Source organism: Arachis ipaensis, chromosome B10 (genome assembly GCF_059453495.1).
Source record: "Arachis ipaensis isolate K30076 ecotype BB chromosome B10, ASM5945349v1, whole genome shotgun sequence".
Taxonomy (NCBI): domain Eukaryota; kingdom Viridiplantae; phylum Streptophyta; class Magnoliopsida; order Fabales; family Fabaceae; genus Arachis; species Arachis ipaensis.
Genome location: NC_142435.1, coordinates 149,239,314 through 149,258,395, shown reverse-complemented (window position 1 = coordinate 149,258,395; position 19,082 = coordinate 149,239,314). Strand labels below are relative to the sequence as shown.

General features: G+C 31.6%; 4 protein-coding genes across 5 annotated transcripts; 3 read left to right on the top strand and 1 right to left on the bottom strand.

The window, feature by feature from the left end:
- The first annotated feature begins 334 nt into the window (after positions 1-334).
- Positions 335-3,867, top strand: LOC107624157 (B3 domain-containing transcription factor VRN1-like). Of its 2 annotated transcripts, none has more exons than XM_016326625.3 (7): positions 335-524; positions 959-1,475; positions 1,681-1,820; positions 1,913-2,165; positions 2,256-2,333; positions 2,686-2,834; positions 3,383-3,867. In XM_016326625.3, exons 1-7 carry the CDS (start codon positions 423-425, stop codon positions 3,629-3,631), a joined length of 1,488 nt encoding a protein of 495 aa, XP_016182111.1. In that variant the 5' UTR covers positions 335-422; the 3' UTR covers positions 3,632-3,867. The 2 variants fall into 2 exon arrangements, with proteins under 2 accessions (XP_016182111.1, XP_088342985.1); XM_088486859.1 differs by lacking the exon at positions 335-524 and adding an exon at positions 545-671.
- LOC107624158 (uncharacterized) lies at positions 3,766-4,500 on the bottom strand. Its single transcript, XM_016326626.3, has one exon. The coding sequence runs from the start codon at positions 4,498-4,500 to the stop codon at positions 3,766-3,768; it is 735 nt and encodes a 244-aa protein (XP_016182112.1).
- A 3,426-nt stretch (positions 4,501-7,926) lies between these two features.
- Positions 7,927-12,452, top strand: LOC107621187 (putative disease resistance protein At4g27220). The gene is made up of 2 exons (XM_016323221.3): positions 7,927-8,759; positions 9,709-12,452. The coding sequence occupies exons 1-2, from the start codon at positions 8,546-8,548 to the stop codon at positions 12,399-12,401; spliced, it is 2,907 nt and encodes a 968-aa protein (XP_016178707.1). The 5' UTR covers positions 7,927-8,545; the 3' UTR covers positions 12,402-12,452.
- A 1,726-nt stretch (positions 12,453-14,178) lies between these two features.
- On the top strand, positions 14,179-18,593 carry LOC107623479 (putative disease resistance protein At4g27220). Its single transcript, XM_016325755.3, has 4 exons — positions 14,179-14,312; positions 14,432-14,773; positions 15,464-15,592; positions 15,681-18,593. The coding sequence occupies exons 2-4, from the start codon at positions 14,443-14,445 to the stop codon at positions 18,461-18,463; spliced, it is 3,243 nt and encodes a 1,080-aa protein (XP_016181241.1). The 5' UTR covers positions 14,179-14,312; positions 14,432-14,442; the 3' UTR covers positions 18,464-18,593.
- The last annotated feature ends 489 nt before the right edge of the window (positions 18,594-19,082 follow it).

Sequence of the window (19,082 nt, the reverse complement as noted above, 5' to 3'; positions counted from 1 at the left end):
TGTTAAGTATATATTAATATCAGTCATCACAATTAATTATTAATACAAAATAAATATTAAAATATAAATACACATTAAAAATAAATTAAATATCAATAATTAATTTTAATAATTAATTTTAATATACAAAAAATATTTTTTATAAAATAATTAGTGCATATTAATTTAGAAATAATCTAATATAATTTATGCAAAAATATTATTTTTATATTAAAATTAATTACAAAAATTAATTATTACATATTTATATATAAATATATATTATTTAATTTATTTTTAATATATATTTTATATTAAAAATTAATTTTAATAGTTGAATTTGGTGGACCAATATAATGGTTGAATTTAATTATTGGTTTTGACTAATCTAAACAGTGTCCATACTTCATTACAACATTGGTGAGCCTGAAAAGCTTAGGAAAATGACTGAGGAAGATCAAGCCACACCACCACCCATGAATAATTCCAATGCAGTCCTTTTCTTCAAGATCATACTTTCAACAGCTCTTGAGGATGGAAAACTTGTAAGCATTCTTAATTAGCTCAGCATCTTCAATTTTCTTTAGGGTTTTCAGTATCTGGAAGAAACTCTTGCCAATGAACAGGACAGTTACAAACTCACACAAATGTTTACTATATAGCTACTTTTGTTATTTAAAATACTAATTGTTGTAAGTGATTTGGGTTAAACATGGTTTTTATGTGCATTAGTAGAAGATTAATATAGAGGGTATTTCTGTTAAAGTTATTAGTACAATTTTGAAGTGTGTTTGATAATTCCACAACATTTATTAGTTCAATTTATATCTTGCATTTGCATGCATTGTTCTGAAAAGTGAAAATACACATTATTTTATCCTTTCCAATACTTTGAACTTGTTTTGATATAGTAGCTAATGACTTAGTTATATTATATCATTGATTAAGTTTTTCAATATTCTGTTATGAATATTTGCAGAAGATCCCAAACAGTTTCACTAAAAAATATGGTGATGGCCTTTCAAACCCAGTGTTTCTTAAGCCTCCGGATGGAACCGAATGGAAAGTAGAATGGACTAAGCAAGATGATGGGATTTTTCTTGAACATGGTTGGAATGAGTTTGCTATGTATTACTCTCTAGATCATGGGCATTTGCTGTTTTTTGAGTACAAAAACACTTCTCAATTTGAGGTACAAATATGTGAAGTGAGTGGCCTTGAAATAGATTATCCTTTCCATGTCATTCAACAAGAAAATGAAAACATTGAACAGATCAATCATGAGGCAGATCAAGTGTTCGATGATATGCCTCAAAGCCAAAACAATAGAATGAAATCACCAATGTCTTATCCTCAACCATCAAACACAACTAGAGAAGTTAGAACAAGCTGCAGTTTGCAAAACTTGCCTCTTATTCACCAAATTAATGGTAATGAGTGTCAAGGAACAAGCTTTGACGAGTCAACATTTGCATCTATTAAGAAAGAATTGGATGGTATGTTTTTCATTTTGTGTATTTAATAGGGATCTTTAGCTGTGTTTGGTAAGTGGATCGATAAAGAAAATATAGAGACAGGAGTAGAGACAAGGCAGGAGAGTTATGTTTCTGTCATTGTTCTTTCTGTCCACAAATTTGTTGCATACATAGAGGACATAATAATCAAGTTTTCATGACAACAAACCCATGTTCAAATTTTCAGAGGATATAGGTGGTAGCACTCCATGTCCAAGAGTGGAACGGTTAAAGCAAACCTTAAACAAAGCTACAACTTCCAAATCTAGACAAAACCCCTCTTTCATGGTTATCATGAAACCTTCCTATGCTAAAAGTTACTCGATGGTGAGCTTTCTTCATTTTTTGCATCTGTTATGATATTTTTTCACATACATTTTTTGGTCCATAGATTTTCTAACTTCCAAAAGAACCACCAGAATATCCCTTCAAAATTCACAGCAAAATATTTGAAGAAGCAAGCGACAGCCATCCTTGAGGTCCATGATGGGGGGAGAACATGGGCTGTTACTTACAGTTTTGGCAAATTCAGTTCTGGATGGAAGAGATTTGCAAAAGACAATAGTTTGAATGTAGGGGACATTTGTGTTTTTGAGCTCACCAATCCCAAAGACCTTTATTTTAAGGTATCCATAACTCGAATTGAAGAAGAGGAACTTCCGCTATCACAAGGTAATTATTCTAGTTGGTATTTCAGTGAAAGAGTCCCAAATTGTTCTGCTTCTGCATTGTAATGGTTGCTTTTTTATTCTTTATGAACAGTTGAAGGAGACAGAGTCAATTGTTTAGAACCAGCAAAAGTCAATTATGTTGAAAGCAAAAGTGACATTATGATTAAAGGTAAATTCAGGACAAATTTATGCTGTGTGGCCAATTGCAAGCAAGATCTTATTACTCACAAAAATCATAAGTGCTCAATTGTTAAGGGGAAAAAAAGGTTTTGACTCTTTACCATTTGTGCAGTTACACAATCTTGTGGATCAACATTATCTCAATTTTTTCATGTAATTGCTGAGGCCTTTAGCATTGATAGTTTGTGACAAGAATATTCTTTTTCCCCTGGGGTTGTGACATTAAAAGTATTTCAACTATTTCCATAATTATTGCCAAAACTTCTTTACAAAAATCAACAGTGTAATTAGTTGCTACTGAGTGCATTCTAAAATTATGTGGATTTGTTTGCATGCTGCAGTCAAAAAGGAAACACAAGAAACTTCATTGGCGACTCCTCCCGGCTTTGAGCCAAATGAAGAAGCCCTGAAAGAAGCTAAGAAATTCACCTCAGAAAATCCATTTTTCATGGTCATTATAAAGCCGAGCTTTCTGAGGCAACGCAGACCGGTAAGTTTAACATAATTAATCATAAAAAATAAAAAATAAACAAGAAGATAAGGATTCAAACTGAATAAAAAAATACATTGAAATTGAAAATAGAAATAAAAATGATAGATTGAAATTGAATACAAAGAGAATTACTTTACTTTCTATCCAATTTCTTGACGAGAGACTTCTCAACCTAACTTGTCAACGCCGTAGTTTGGAAATTGAATCAAATGGACTTTCAACCAATTCTCCGATGCAACAAAAGAGGCACTTCTCCAATAGCAAAGGAAGTATTTATAACCTCTTATTAGGTTAAAACAAAGAAAACCCTAAAGCCCATAAGCATAATGCACAATCTAGTAATTAAATAAACAAAATCAAAATATATTAAATTAAATTAAAACGTTCTAAAAATATAAACTAATATCTTCTGAATAAGACTTGAACTCTTAATAATTAAGCAACAAATCAGATACATTATTTATCTCTTAATAATTCTTATGACTCAAGCTTATCATTAAAGTGCTAGGCTATGATCTCACGGTTATACATATAACTTGATGCAGAGTATACCAGCTTTCTTCATCAGAAATCACCTCAAAAAGACTCATATTGTGACATTCAAGTTTGGAGAGACACGGTGGCGTATAAAGTTGCTGCGTTACACAAGATACAGAAGTCCAATCACATTATCGAATGGTTGGAGCCTATTTTGTAGAGGAAGTAGATTGAAAGCAGGAGATGTTTGCATCTTTGAGCTAATCAACAAAGAAGATGCAGTGTTTGATGTTCACTTGTTTAGGTGCCACTCCTAGGCAACCTATTTGGAACTAATCTCAGTAATTTTGTGAATCTGAAACTACTTTGCACTGCAGTTAGTAAAACTTGAACTCTTAGTGTAATATATTAATGTCTAGAGTGAATTTGACATGTCATGCTACCATGATTTCTAATCGGCTTGAATGAGTTGTTTGAAGATTTCAGTGTAAGCGTTGAAAACAAGCCGATCTTTGGCTGCAGTTCTATGCAATTTATTGTACTTGCAAAAGTACCTCAAATCTTCTAAAGTGCAGAACCCTATGAACTGACCCAACCAAAGAAACAACCAATTAATGGAGTGTTCCTTCCAGCTTCCAATAACAGGCTTTACACATTTTTCTTTGCCGCAGAATTTGCATGCAATCGGATTCGGGTTCATCCACTCTTTTGGACATCTATTATGCAAGGAATCTCTATGATCCTTCAAGAACTTTCCATGCTCTGCAGCCTTTTGTTTTAAATCAAACTCCATTTCGAATTTTTTGTGACAGCTTCCACATTGAACGTCTCCGGTGATTGTTAAGATCTTGTTTTGGTTGAGATATTGGAGTGTGTGGATTTTTGCCGGACGATCAGTGGCCCATGGAAAGGGAGGAGGGATGACTATGTTGAGGTCGTCGACGACGGCCAGTGCCGGTGGTGGTTGTGGTGGCGATGAAAACTCTGGAACTTGTGAATGACTGGAAGAAGATGAAGGTTCGGTAGGAAAGAGAGAGAGTGTCTGCAATTCTCTGATTTCTTGATCTTGAGGCTCTGGATTGGGAGGAGTAACCGCAGTAAGCTTTGGTTTCACGTTGCGGCGGCGGTGGTGGTTGGTGGAGGCTGATGAAGGTTGATCTTTTCTCTTGTTATCCTTGTTCTCCATTGTTTTGGAATTTGACTTCACGTGTTGATAGTTGAGAGCCGTTAGCTGAGTTTTCGGAGAATAAATGTGTCTAATTTAAAGTACTTGATTTAAAATTTGAACTTAAAATTTGAATTCTAGAACCGTTTGTAACAACTTTTTAAATTTCAATTTGAAAAGATAAAATAAATAGAATAAGATTAATTAGATTTATAAGTCATGCTTTAATAATTAAGTTGCCGTGTATCTTTTGCAAATATAATTTTGTTAGAATGATGATGTAGGCCAATTTTATCGTAAGTGTAAATTGGTACCTAATTATTTAAAATTTAAGTCAAGTCTAAAAAGATAAAAATAGTTCAATAAGTTAATCAATTTGAATTGATTTATCAGATAGTTCACTTTAAATAGATATAAAAAATTTGAATTCAAATTTAATGATATTAGATAATTCTATGATGACAACAAATTTTGTGTCTAATTATTATTTAAATATAAATATTAAGAGATAAGACTTACTTTTTTATAAAAATTAAAACGTGTGTATTTTAAAGACATCATAAAGCACATCATAACATTATTATGTCAATTGAGTTTGGACTTTGGCAAAGAATAATAAAGATAGAAATTAAGATATCGTGGAATAACCACTCAATATAACATCTGCATGCATATTTGGTGCATATATACTACTAGGTAAATGCCCGCGCGGATTGTTAAAACATATAACATTTAAGTGTATCACTCCCGCTAAGGAGATAATGGATTGAACTCTTGATCTTTTAGATTTAGAGCTCTAATAACATGTCATGATATCACTCAACTTAAAAACTTTAATTGATGGGAAAAGGTAACAATAATGATTATATCTCTAATACTCTCTAAACCTCTATTGTACACATTATACAAATATTCTATTGGTTCCTCATACTTTCTCTAAGTGTATATATATTTGTAAAGAGTAAAGACACATATTTTTAGTACTTATATCATTTAAAAAAAATATAATAAATAAAAAAATATAATTTTAATTTTTAATTTAAATTATTTTGAAAATTTTCTATATAATGTATCTTTTAAAAACCAAATTTTATGTAATATTTCACAATGTCAATTTTAAAAAATAGCAAGGTGTAGCAATCAATTTATATTTTAACTAACCTAATTTTAAAAAAAAACAATGGATAATTTTATTATCTAAATCAATAAATTTATTTGTAAAACCACGTAATAATACCTTTTTTCTTATATAAAATTTTTAGAATTAATGTAAGAAGCATAAATATATTTTTGGTTTTCTGTTTTATTAATGCTTTATATATATTTAATTAAAATCTATTAATTATGTAAATTTCCTATTAAGTATACAAAGATAAATGCCATTTAAAAAATAATAATAAATTTATCTATACTATAGTGTCATTCACAAAATATTCAAAATTTAAAAATTGGTTTATAGTTAAAATAAAAACACATTAAATAAAAAACAAAAAAAAAATTAAGTTTAACATATCTCATTATTTATGTAACTTAAAAATCTATATTTTAAGTGATTTTCTTTATCTAACTAACGTAAAACACATAACGTGAAAATTTTATATAATTTAGTAATCAAATATTTGTTAAAAAAACTCTGTAATGAGATTGCAAAATTACTTTCATAATACTCAAATATAATTCATTTTCTCTTTTTACGTTTAACAAAAAGATACAATCTCAAAAATCATGTTTGATTTATATTGTAAAATAATATTTGAATTATTATTTACCATAATAACAATTAATACGGTTTTATTTATTGGTTTAATTCTTTCATAAAAAAAGTTATACAATATCTAAAAATAAAAAGAGAAAAGTACTCCTTAAAAAATTAGTAATAATATATACCACCATCATCAACTACACAAATCTTAAAATTAAAAAAAATTAAAAAATAAAAATCATTTATATATAAGATCAAATATTATTTTTTTCATTCTTAAAAACAAATCATTATTAATAACAAAAAATAATAATTACAGAAAAAAATAGTAAATTAGTGAAAAACAAAGAATTTTATTATGATTCAATCTTCACATATCTTTTGAATCTCTTTGCCTATTTGACAGAATTCACACAAAAAATTATATAATCAATTTAAATCTTAATAACAAAAAAAATGCATATTAACCATTATATGTATTATTTTATTTTAATAATTAAATTTTCACCGCTGTTATACAGAAAATCATCAAATCATATCTTCACGACACCTATATCTTTTTAGTTTTAAGATACAATATTAAAATAAATTTAAAAAATAAAATAAATAAAATATTAGTTAAATAATATTATTTTTCTATAGTCAAGAATACTACTTCTACTATGTGCAGATTATATACTCATTTAAGAGTAATTTATATTGTACATTTAATTCTAAATAAAAAATAAATTTATATTTCAACTAGTACCTAAAAATATTACTATTTACAACTATTCATTGAATACAAATAAATTTATAAAAAAATATAATATCTTTTTGGTTGCCAATTCTATTAGTACTATACTAATATTTTTATAAATACTACGAACTCATATAACTAGACGCCTAATTAAAATTCCATCTTATTTTACACTCTCCTAAACTACACTTTTTTTTTTTTTCATTCTTGCTATTGGTCACAGATTTAATAAAATACAACAATCATAAACAAAATAAATATAAAGTAATGACATATTGAACTAAAATAAGATGCATAAAACATAAGAAAGAAAAAAAAGTAAAAAAAGATCTAGCCAAACTATAAGTATGTGGTTCAGGGTATAATATAATGATTATTCATCTATGCTTCTCTTGGAATGTGTTACTGTTTAATATATATTGAAAAAATGTGGACATCAAACAAAATAAATTCAAATAAACACAATTTGGATGGTACAGTTTCAGAGTCTATAATCCAAACCTATTATAAGTTTCTGTAGTATTATTTTATTAATTAAAAATTAACTATGATAGGTGCATATCTAAATTAACTACTATTTATATAAAATATAAAATACACATTAAAAATAAATTAAATACTATATATATATTATATATAATTCATCATTTTTAGAAAAACAATAAACAAAAGAATCATGAGACAAACCCTGCCCCCATGAAGAGTGAAGACCCATTGCCATATCTGAATATGACTTTGCCCGTTTTTAATATTAAAATTCATTTTCTCTTTTTTTTTTTGGTAACAATTCATTTTCTCTCTATTTTTGGTCAAAGTCACTCAAATCTCTTTTTGTCTAGCTCAAGTTTGATATCTACTGGAGTTATTCTCAGCGACAAAAAATCAAGAATATCTTTCTAAGTGACATAATATTTATGGGGTTCCAATCCAACTACCCAATTTCACCATTTCTAGGAGTCTATAGTTTGCCCAAATTTCACGTCACTGCAAAGTCTTGGTCTCCACCATATTTTTAAAAAAGTAAAATGCTGAGGAAATTTTAAAAAATTAAAAACTAAAATTCAAGAGAACTACTTCTTGTACCTATTCAAAACCAAGATCCAGTCCTGAATTTTTGATATCCGAAAAGGGTTTCTGCAGTTAAATGAGAACGTAGTTTAGAAGTTAGTTACACGTTATTGGTAGTGGTAACACCGTAACAGTTTCTTGTTATAGATGTTGAGCTAGCAGAGTTTGTTAGTCCAAGTCACCGGTCTCTAACCGTTTTTCTCAACCCAGCTTTCTCTACTCCCTCACTCTCATCTATTGATTTCGATTTCTTCGCTCTTACCGGCTAAACTCTGGTATCATTCATCACTCTTGCTTAGAGAAAAATCCTAAACGAACTCTTGACAATTACTTTGAAAAATAACTATGTCTTTAACAAAAAAAATACTTAACTCGATTCCTGAACTTTATTTTTATGGGACTGATTAGCTCTTGTGTCGGTGTTTTTTTTGTTTTTTTGTGCATAAGAACTAATTAGTCGCATAAAAGTAAAGTTCAGAGATCGAATTAAATATTCTTTTATTAAGAGTCTCGTAATAATTGTCCTGAGCCGGATTGGGTATTCACTCCTCTTGCTTATGGGTAGACCAAGGGATGAGTACTACTGGGATCAAGTTACTAAAGAAGGAAATGACGGTTGGTTGTGCAAACGCTGTAGCAAAAGATTTAAGGGAGGCGTTTCAAGAATCAAGGCGCATCTGGGAAATGAAACAGGGAGGGGAATCAGTTTATGCTCTATGGCTGGTTCAAGTAATCAGGTGGAAGCTCCCAATGAATTGGATTCATTACAAGGTACATGCAAATATTATCTATGATTATCATCATTATAATAATCGCATAGTCTTCTTTTATTTCAAGGCTAAATAAATTTACCTAAAATGAGTTCATTTTTAAATTGAAAAATTTAAATTCGTTGTTAACTAAAATACTAGTAGTAAAATCCCGCAAAATAATTTTTTTATTGGAAACGAAAATGTACAATGCCCGTGTATACTCAGTTTAAAGTGTATTTTCTTGTTATGGTCATTTTACAAATTAGATGCACCGATTTATTTTTGAAAAAGTTACAAGTTTTATGAAAAAAGTATTGATTAATATGTATTTTTTTTTCTTTTCTGAATATTAAACAATACCTCTCCAAATATATCTTTTGATATGCTAAATTTTTATCTTGTTAAATTATATTTTTATTATATATATTAAAATACAAATTTACCTGTCATAAAAAAAAAATCAGTTTTCTAGTTTAGGATAATAATATAGTTTTACTTCATGCAATAGCTTTTAAAGATAATTTTTTGGCAGTTCGAATTGCATAATTTTAAATAAAATAAATTCTCACCTGAGTCACCACCATATATAAGTTTCTTACTCCCTGACTACATAATTTCCACCATTCCCCATTGTTTTGGGATGTGGCTGCAAATTGTTATCATCAACAAATTTTTCGTATGCAAAATATTATTTTTATCATTATAAAATAAATAAATAAACATTTTCTCTTTAAACTTGTTCATTATCATTAAACTACTATAGTAAACTTGTTCTTTTCGAAACACGTCTTGCAATCTTGTATGAGGCGTGTTTAGGAAGTAAACGATGAAAAAAATACACCTTTAAGTTTCATGTGAAATTCATATGATATATGACTCAAATTCAAAGAAGTTGTTGTTGTGTTATACATGCCTGCTCTCATTCTTATTGGAGTAACATGTTGCTCTTTTGTTTTCCAAATAAACAGGTTTGGCACATTCAAATGAGGTTGTGGGTAGCGGTAACATTGGTTTTGGAACTCACATTAAAAAAATGCATGAACTGGTTAATAAATTAAGCAGCTGGGAAGCAGAACTTAAAGATGGATGGCAATGGCTGGAGTACTGTGGCAAGAAGTGCGAAAGAGAAGAACTCAATGATTGGTTAAAAGAAGCTGGAGGCCTTAAAGAAGAAGCTCTTGAGATAATTGAGTCATTGCATCAGCATGCTTTGCAAGACCCTTTAAAGAAAACAGATGATTTCAAAAGCAAATTGTTTTACATAAAGTATAAAATGCCTTTTTGCTTGAACAAGGAATCCGTGGACAGAAATTTCATACAGATGCGAGATCTTCTAAGGGATGATAATGTCTTCTTCATTGGTGTATGCGGAATGGGAGGAGTGGGAAAAACTTGGCTAGTAACTCACTTCAAGAATCAAATAAGAAGTAAGAAGAGTTTTAATTTTGAGAATGTGTATTGGGTCACAGTTTCCCAAGATTTTAGTATTCTCAAATTGCAAAACTCCATTGCCAAAAGGATAGGTGAAAAGCTTGATGATGATGATGAGATAACTGACAGAGCAGAAATTTTGTCATCTGCATTGGAGAAGATAGATAGATCAGTGCTTATCTTGGACAATGTTTGGAATTATATTGATCTGCAGAAAGTGGGAATTCCTCTCAGAACAAATGGGATCAAATTGATTCTAACAAGTCGTCTAAAGCATGTGTTTCAGCAAATGGATTGCCCAACAGAAAATTTAATACAAATGAAACCTTTCCATCCAGAAGATGACCAACAAGATGACATGAAAGAGGGTTGGGAGTTATTTTTGCTAAAACTTGGATGCAATGGAAGACCTGCAACCCTTTCTGATGAAGTAAAGAAAATTGCAAGATCTGTTGTAGAGATATGTGATGGCTTGCCACTTGGAATCTCTGTGATGGCCAGATTGATGAAAGGGGTAAATGATGACATCAATATATGGAGACATGCACTAAGCAAACTTGAAGATTCATCAATGGGAGAAGCCATGGAAGAAGAGGTTATAAAGGTATTAAAACAAAGCTATGATTATTTAGGGGACAGCACTAGTCAAAATTGTTTCTTGCAACATGCATTATACAGTCAAGTTTCAGCAGAGGTGTTATTCATGAATCTCGTCGACGAAGGGTTAATACAATCAACAAGGAGTTTGGACAAAATATTTGTCCAAGGGCAAGCAATATTAGCTAAACTCAATAGCCATTCATTGATATCTTGGGTTCATGATTGGATCCTTTTGAGGCACCTTTCAACTATGCATAGTTTATTGAGGGACATGGCAAGTGATATTATGAAGGGAAGGTTCATGCTGAGATGTAGGAAAGGTTTAAAAAATATCCCTGAGATGCAGGAGTGGACACCACACTTGGAGAAAGCATCTTTGATGGACAATGATATAAAAGAAATTCCAGAGGCCACATCTCCCATGTGTCCACAATTGTCCACCTTGAATCTTAGTAAAAATAGGATCAGATATATTCCAAATTGTTTTTTCAACCACCTTGAAGCTCTATCTCTACTTGATTTATCCTACAATGCAGAATTAACATCCCTGCCGAATTCGTTGTCTAGTTTGAAGTCCCTTAAATCCTTGTTGCTCGAGCGTTGTTATTCATTGAAGTATGTGCCTCCATTGGGGGAGCTACAAGAGCTTTCAAGATTGGTTATTTCAGATACATTAATTGAGGATGTCCCACATGGACTGGGAATGCTGGCCAAGTTGAGATGGCTTGATCTATCTAATAATAGAAAACTTGTTTGTGTACCATGGCCTGTGATATCTGGTTTGACTAATGTGCAATACCTTAATCTCCAAGGAACATCTATAACAGGACACATTGTGCAAGGGGTGATAAATAAGTTGGAATATTTTCAAGGCTCCTTTCAGGTTGCTAAGAACTTGGCCGATTTCATGGAAAATACCCTCAACAGAGATGGTGGACTTAAATATTATGATATAGATTTCCGATCTTCTTGTATGCTTTGGAAACTTGACATTTTGGGAGGGAAAAGGAAGCGCATAACTGTGGGAGATTTCGAAGGATTTGAAGTTTTGTTGCCAAGTGACCTTCAGGAATTGAATATAAGAAATAATAAACAGTTGGGTGGAGATCTATGTGAATGTGGCGCTTTGTCATTGAAAGCTCCTTCGTTGAAGAAGATTGATGTGAGTTATTGTCCGAAATTAGAGAGATTGTGTTGTTTGTCTGGTCCCTGTTTCTTCTGCCAACATCTTCAAAACCTTCAATCTTTGGTTCTATATGACTTGGAAAGACTAGACACCATCTGGAGGGAAGATGATGAATTCATAGGCTTGCCCAACTTGAGTGAATTGAAGATCCAACATTGCAATAGAATGGAAAGGTTAATGAGAGCTACATCTCTTGCAAAACTCCCAAAACTAGAGAGAATACAAGTTGATTATTGTAAGTCAATCAAAGAGATATTTACAATGGGGACTGCCACAATAATTACTCTCCCCAACTCATTCAGGGAGTTATGTTTATGGGGACTGCCACAATTGGGGTGTGTGTGTGACACGGACAGCATTATAGTCTCTAACTACCCTCCAGAAGTTACGGTTTTCTTGTGTCCAGAACTAAGAAGTCCCATCTTTGATACAAGCCATCTATAGGATAATTATTTTTATGCTAGTTCTATATATAGCGTGTAATATTTATCACTTGATAGAAGTTCTTATTCAATATATTTGTTACTCTCATGTTGAATGTTATATTTATAAGCCTTTCTCAATTCTATCAATCACTACTCATATGTTCTTAAACATAAGTATTGAAATATCTTTCTATCTATTATCTACGATGGTGAATAAGTAAAAGCTTCAAGATTATGAATATATGCGATGCTTTCGTACCAATCATTACCCTTTTGCTAAGGAATTTGGAAAAACTAGTTCAAATGATTATATAGGTTATAGAATTTTTATTATCACCTCTCTTGATGTAAAGCTTATTTTCCTTTCCTACCCATTCATTCCTCAATGTTCATCAATTATCTTGTCAATGTGTACTCAACTACCATAATCATGCGTTTGTTTACTCTTTTTTTTTTTTTGGTATTAATGCGTCTGTTTACTTATCATGAGAATAAGAATAAAGGATAAAAGATGAATCGACTTTTTTTTTATTTCAATGGTAATTCTTGCTGCCATTTGGGCCAAATTAAGAAGCCCAAAAAAACTGAAAAAACTCATTTTCCATGTTTGTATCTCTTTGAAATTGGAATGTGTTACTGGTTAATATATATTGAAAAAAACGTGGATGTCAAACAAAATAAATTCAAATAGATGCAATTTGGAATTTTGGATGGTATAATTTCAGAGTCTATCTATAATCCAAACCTATTCTAAGTTGTGCATGGCATTATTTTATTAATAAAAAATTATGCATGTCTTTATATTGTATTGCTATCAATTTAAAAATTGATTAAATATGATTCACGAAAACAAAAAGAAAAGTCCGCTCAAAATTTTTGGCAACCGCTTCGAAACTACCTGGAAATTAGAGGATCAATTAACATTTGTAATATATGATATGATAAGTACAATGCAAATTTGATGAATTCGATTTATTCTTCTCACTTTATTTTGAAAACGTGTTTTAGAATATATTATTGCTGGAGGAGAAATTTTTGTGAATCTTAATTGAGATTATAATTCTCAATTTTAAAAAATAATAAATAAAGAATAATACACATGAGGTAATTTTAAAAGATTTAATATGATATAAAATTTTAACTATAATAAATTATACATATTTAAAGATAGGGAGATGCTCCATAAACACGTATAAAACGTTTTTTTTAAAAAACACTTATGTGTTGTATTATTATTGGACGTATTAATGAACTGGTTATTTTTTAATTTCTTAACAAATTAAAATAAAATCGATTTTTTTATAACAATAACAATAAATTCAATTATTATCAGATCCGGTCGAACCGACCAATTTATATAACTCACTAGATCATTTTTTTTTGTTTTTTTTTTAAAACAAAAATCAGGAATATATTTGTCTTTTTATCAAAAAATTTAAATATGATTCAGTTTAGATTGTGTAAATCAACAGGATCAAATCGAGTCTAATAATTATAGTGCAAATAATTGGGTTTATTATTGTTGCTATAATAAACTGATTTTGTTCTAATTTATTAAAAAATAAATTATTAACCGGTTAATAAAGATGTCCAATAATATTATAACATATGTAAACATCTTTAAAAAAAAATATATATTTTTAGTGTCTTTATCGAAATAGTCTCCTTAAAGATATTAATACCAGCGTTTTATATTTTTCGTATTATACCAGCGTTTTATATTTTTCGTATTATACCATTTTTTTATTTATTATTTTACAATAATTTGGATTTTTTTGCATTTGCGCAAATTTCACGTTACTGCAAAGTCTTGGTCTCCGCCATTTACAACTTAAAAATTAAAATACAAGAGAACTTCCTCTACTTTTCTCACAAGTCACAAAGCAAGACTCGGTTCTGATCTTCGAAAAGGATTTCTGCAGTTTCAAGGGTATGTATGTGATTCTTCTTTGTTTATCGCATATCATAGATCTCTGGTAAAATTGAAACTAGCAAGCATAGCATAGCATTTTGACGAACTTTTAAAGTTGAATTGTTTGTTTGGTTTAGGAAAATTGATTATGGGGAGACCGAAAAATCCCATCTGGAATCAAGTTACTATAATAGCAGAGAGTGAGAAGGAGAGGAAGTGGTTGTGCAATCGCTGTCGCAAGCAATATGCAGGAGGCGCTACAAGAATTAATGAGCATCTGGGAATTACAAAAGGGAAGGGGAATATCACTTTATGTCCTCGTCGTCACGACCTTCTTGCTAATGAAGGAGTAAACAATTCTATGTTGCCTGGTTCAAGTAATCAAATGGAAGCTCCAAATGAATTTGGTTTAAACAATGGTGTGTTGCCTGCTTCAAGTAATCAATTGGAAGATTCAAATGGATTGGATTCATTAACAGGTACACAAATATTCTCTATCATTATTATGATTGCTTCTTGTGTATTACACATGTGCTTATGTCATAATAAAGACTTAGTAAGTCCACTTTTTAAGGCAAAATAGATTCCCCTAGAGTTCATTTTTACATTTATTGCGGGCTAAACTACTGATTCTATACTCTCGAATGTTGGATATGCTGATTTTTGGATACGCGACAAGAACAATCTTATGACGACAAAAAAAAAATCCATCAAAATGTTATAAAATACGACAAACGTAACCAACAATAATAATTTTTTTGTATAAGCTACAAATAATTTTTGTACTTTACAAATTGCATATTTATTTATTTGATCTAAAATTTTATAAAAATATTTACATAATTATTTAAAAAATTCGACCCTTAAATTTTTTTTATTTATTAAGAATAAAATTATCTTATTTTTTAATTATACTTATGAAAAATTATATCAAAATTTAATTTTTAAAATATTTTTTATTTTAATATTAAATATTTTTGTCATATTTTAAAACAGGACAATTTTGATAGATTACCGTTTATTATTAACTAAAATACAAATACTAGTAGTAAAATCCTCCGTGTGTTTTGATATATTTGTCCTAAAAAAAAATATGTTTCAAAATAATTGTCGACTATGAACGTGAGCTAATTTAAGTTGGTAAGTGATTTGGTATTTGCTTAAACAAGGGTTTGAACTTGCGGATCCTATGAATTCCTACCATGAAAAGGCTGAAGGTCATCGTAATATGATATCTGCTTGCTTTGACGGTCCAATAGATCAAAATGATGTGGCCGGACCCAGCAATATGGTGGAAGGTACGCTACCTCCCTTGTTCTGGCTACCAAGAACTTATAATAGTCATCACGTGTTTGCTCCTTTCAATTATTATTTTCAAATAAACAGGTTTGCCACATTCAGATGAGGTTCTGGAAGGTGGTAGCAGTGGTTTTGAAACTGACATTGAAGATGAGGTTCTGGAAAGTGGTAGCAGTGGTTTTGAAACTGACATTGAAGATGAGGTTCTGGAAGAACTACGTGAATTGGTTGATGAATTAACCGGCTGGGAAGAAGAAGTTAAAGAAGAACTGCAGTGGCTGGAGTATTGTGGTAAGAAGAAGCGTGAAAGGGAAGAAGCCGATGATTGGTTAAAGAAAGCGGAAGACTTTAAAAAAGAAGCTCGTGGCATAATTGACTCGTTCCCTCGGGATGCTTTGCAAGACCTTCAAATGAAAACAGATAACTTACGCTGCAGATTGAACTTGCTGGAGAATGCGACACCTGTCTGCTGTGATGATGATATTCATATGGACGCATATTTCACAAAGATGCGAAAACTTCTAAGGAATGACAATGTCTTCTTCATCAGTGTATGTGGAATGGGAGGAGTGGGAAAAACGTGGCTAGTAACTCACTTTAGGAATCAAATAAGACGGAATAAGAGTTTTAATTTTGAGAATGTATTTTGGGTCACAGTATCCCAAGATTTTAGCATTCTTAAATTGCAAAACTCCATTGCCAAAAGGATAGGTGAAAAGCTTGATGATGATGATGAGATAACCGACAGGGCAGAAATTCTGTCATCTGCACTGGAAAAGATAGATAGATCAGTGCTTATCTTGGATGATGTTTGGAATTATATTGATCTGCAGAAGATAGGAATTCCGCTCAGAATAAATGGGATCAAATTGATTCTAACAAGTCGTCTGAAACATGTGTTCAGACAAATGGATTGCCCGACAAGTAATGTAATAGAAATGGAACCTTTATCGGTGGAAGAACAAGAATGGGAATTATTTTTGCTAAACCTAGGATGTGATGGAAGGCCTGCAAGCCTTTCCGGTGAAGTGGAAAATACTGTAAAATCTGTTGTAAAGATGTGTGAGGGCTTGCCACTTGGAATTACCGTGATGGCAAGATTGATGAAAGGGGTAAATGATGACATCAATATATGGAAACATGCACTAAGCAAACTTGAAGATTCATCAATGGGAGAAGACATGGAAGAAGAGGTTATAAAGGTATTAAAACGAAGCTATGACCAGCTGGCAGACAAGACTATTCAAAATTGTTTCTTGCAACATGCATTATACAGTGAGGTTTCAGATGAGGTGTTTATTATGAATCTCGTTGATGAAGGGTTAATACAATCAACGAGTAGTTTGGAAAAAATATTTGTCCAGGGGAAAGCAATAGTAGCTAAACTCAATAGCCATTCATTGATAGATTGTTTGTGGGATCCTGATTCCAGTGATTTGCATATGCATGGCTTATTGAGGGAGATGGCAAGTCATATTATGAAGGGAAGGTTCATGCTGAGATGTAGGAAAAGGTTAGATAATATCCCTGAGATGCAGGAGTGGACACCACAGTTGGAGAAAGTTTCATTGATGGGCAATTGTATAGAAGAAATTCCAGAGGGCATATCACCAGAGTGTCCGCAGTTGTCCACCTTGAATTTTAGTATCAATATGATTAGATATATTCCAGATTGTTTTTTCTACCGCATTAAAGCTCTGACTCTACTTGATTTATCCCACAATGAAGAGTTAACATCCTTGCCGAATTCGTTGTCTAGTTTGAGGTGCCTTAAATCATTGTTGCTCAAAGGTTGTCGCTCGTTGGAATCTGTGCCTCCATTGGGGAACCTGCAGGAGCTTTCAAGATTGGTTATTTCAGGGACATCAATTAAGGAAGTACCTGATGGGTTGGAGGTACTGACCAAGTTGAGATGGCTTGATCTATCTCAAAATAGAAAACTCGTGTGTGTAGAATGGTCTGTGATATTTGGTTTGACTAACGTGCAATACCTTAATCTCGAGAAAACATCTATAACAGGAGAAGTAGGAATTGTGCATGGCATGATGAGTAGGTTGGAATATTTTGTAGGCTCTTTTCAGGTAGCTAAGCACTTGGCTGATTTTGTGGAAAATATCCTCAACAGAGATGGTGGACTCAAATGTTATCATATCGGTTTCCGAGCTTGGGATTTGTTTTGGGAACCTGACTTTACTGGGAGGAAAAGGAAGCTCATAACTGTGGAGGATTTCGAAGGATTTGAATTTTTGCTGCCAAGTGACCTTGACCAATTGGTTATAAGAAATATTGAACAGTGGAGCGGAGACTTATGTGGAGCTTTCTCATTCAAAGCTCCTTCTTCACTGAGGGAGATAATAGTGTGGCGTTGGCCAAAATTGGAGAGATTGTGTTGTATGTCTGGTGACTGTTCCTTCTGCCAACATCTCCAAAACCTTCAATCTTTGGAGCTATATAAATTGGAAAGACTAGACGCCATCTGGAGTGAAGAAGACGAATTCATAGGTTTGCCCAACTTGAGTCAATTGAAGATCTCGTATTGTGATAGGATAGAAAGGTTGATGGGAGCTGCGGCACTTGCAAAATTCCCAAAACTAGAGAGTATAGAAGTGGATAGTTGTCTGTCAATGAAAGAGGTATTTGCAACGGGGATGAGCGAGGATGATCCTGATCTCACAATTACGTTCCCCAACTCATTCAAGCGGTTGCATTTATCGGAGCTGCCAGAATTGGTGAGTGTGTGCGACAGCATTATAGTCTCTGAATCCCCTCCAGACGTTACGGCCTGCTTCTGTCGACAACTAAGACAGTCCCACTTTCGGCACAAGCAATCTCCTTCAGCTTCTGAGTCTAATATTAAAATACGAAATTGATTGAATGTGTAATGTCAATTAGTACCTATGAACACTACTTTAATTTGCTTTCTCCAAAATGCTATACACTTCCATTGTCCTAACTTTTTACTTTTTCATCAAATAATCAATTGCTCGTTTTTTCCGCAAATACAGCCTTTTTTTTATTCACTTTGGGAAACGAGATATTTTTCTTTTATTTTTACAGAAAGAGTACTTAACCTACTGGGATTCAATCAGAACTATGGAACCTTTTGCTACATGTACATTACATCAAAAATTGAACTTAAGCCATATTTTCTCTCTTATGCACATGCACATAATGAATGTAAAATTTATACTACTGTCCTATTGAATTTTCTTTATCAGTTTTTGGGTACATATCAATCTTCATCTTCTAATTGTACAACAACTATTTTCTTCTGTTGCTATTGATGATTAACTTTCTCTTTATTATATTTGCCAAATGGGTCTGTATTGGTTTTACTTTTATTTTTTCTTCCCCCCTTTTTTCTCCCGACCCAACTATAAAAGAGGTGGAATAATTTGCGATATTCTTTTCCATTAGTCCATACATTTTAGTATTTTACCAGATTTGAATAAGAACACTTGTTAAATGAAAGATAATAGACTATAACAA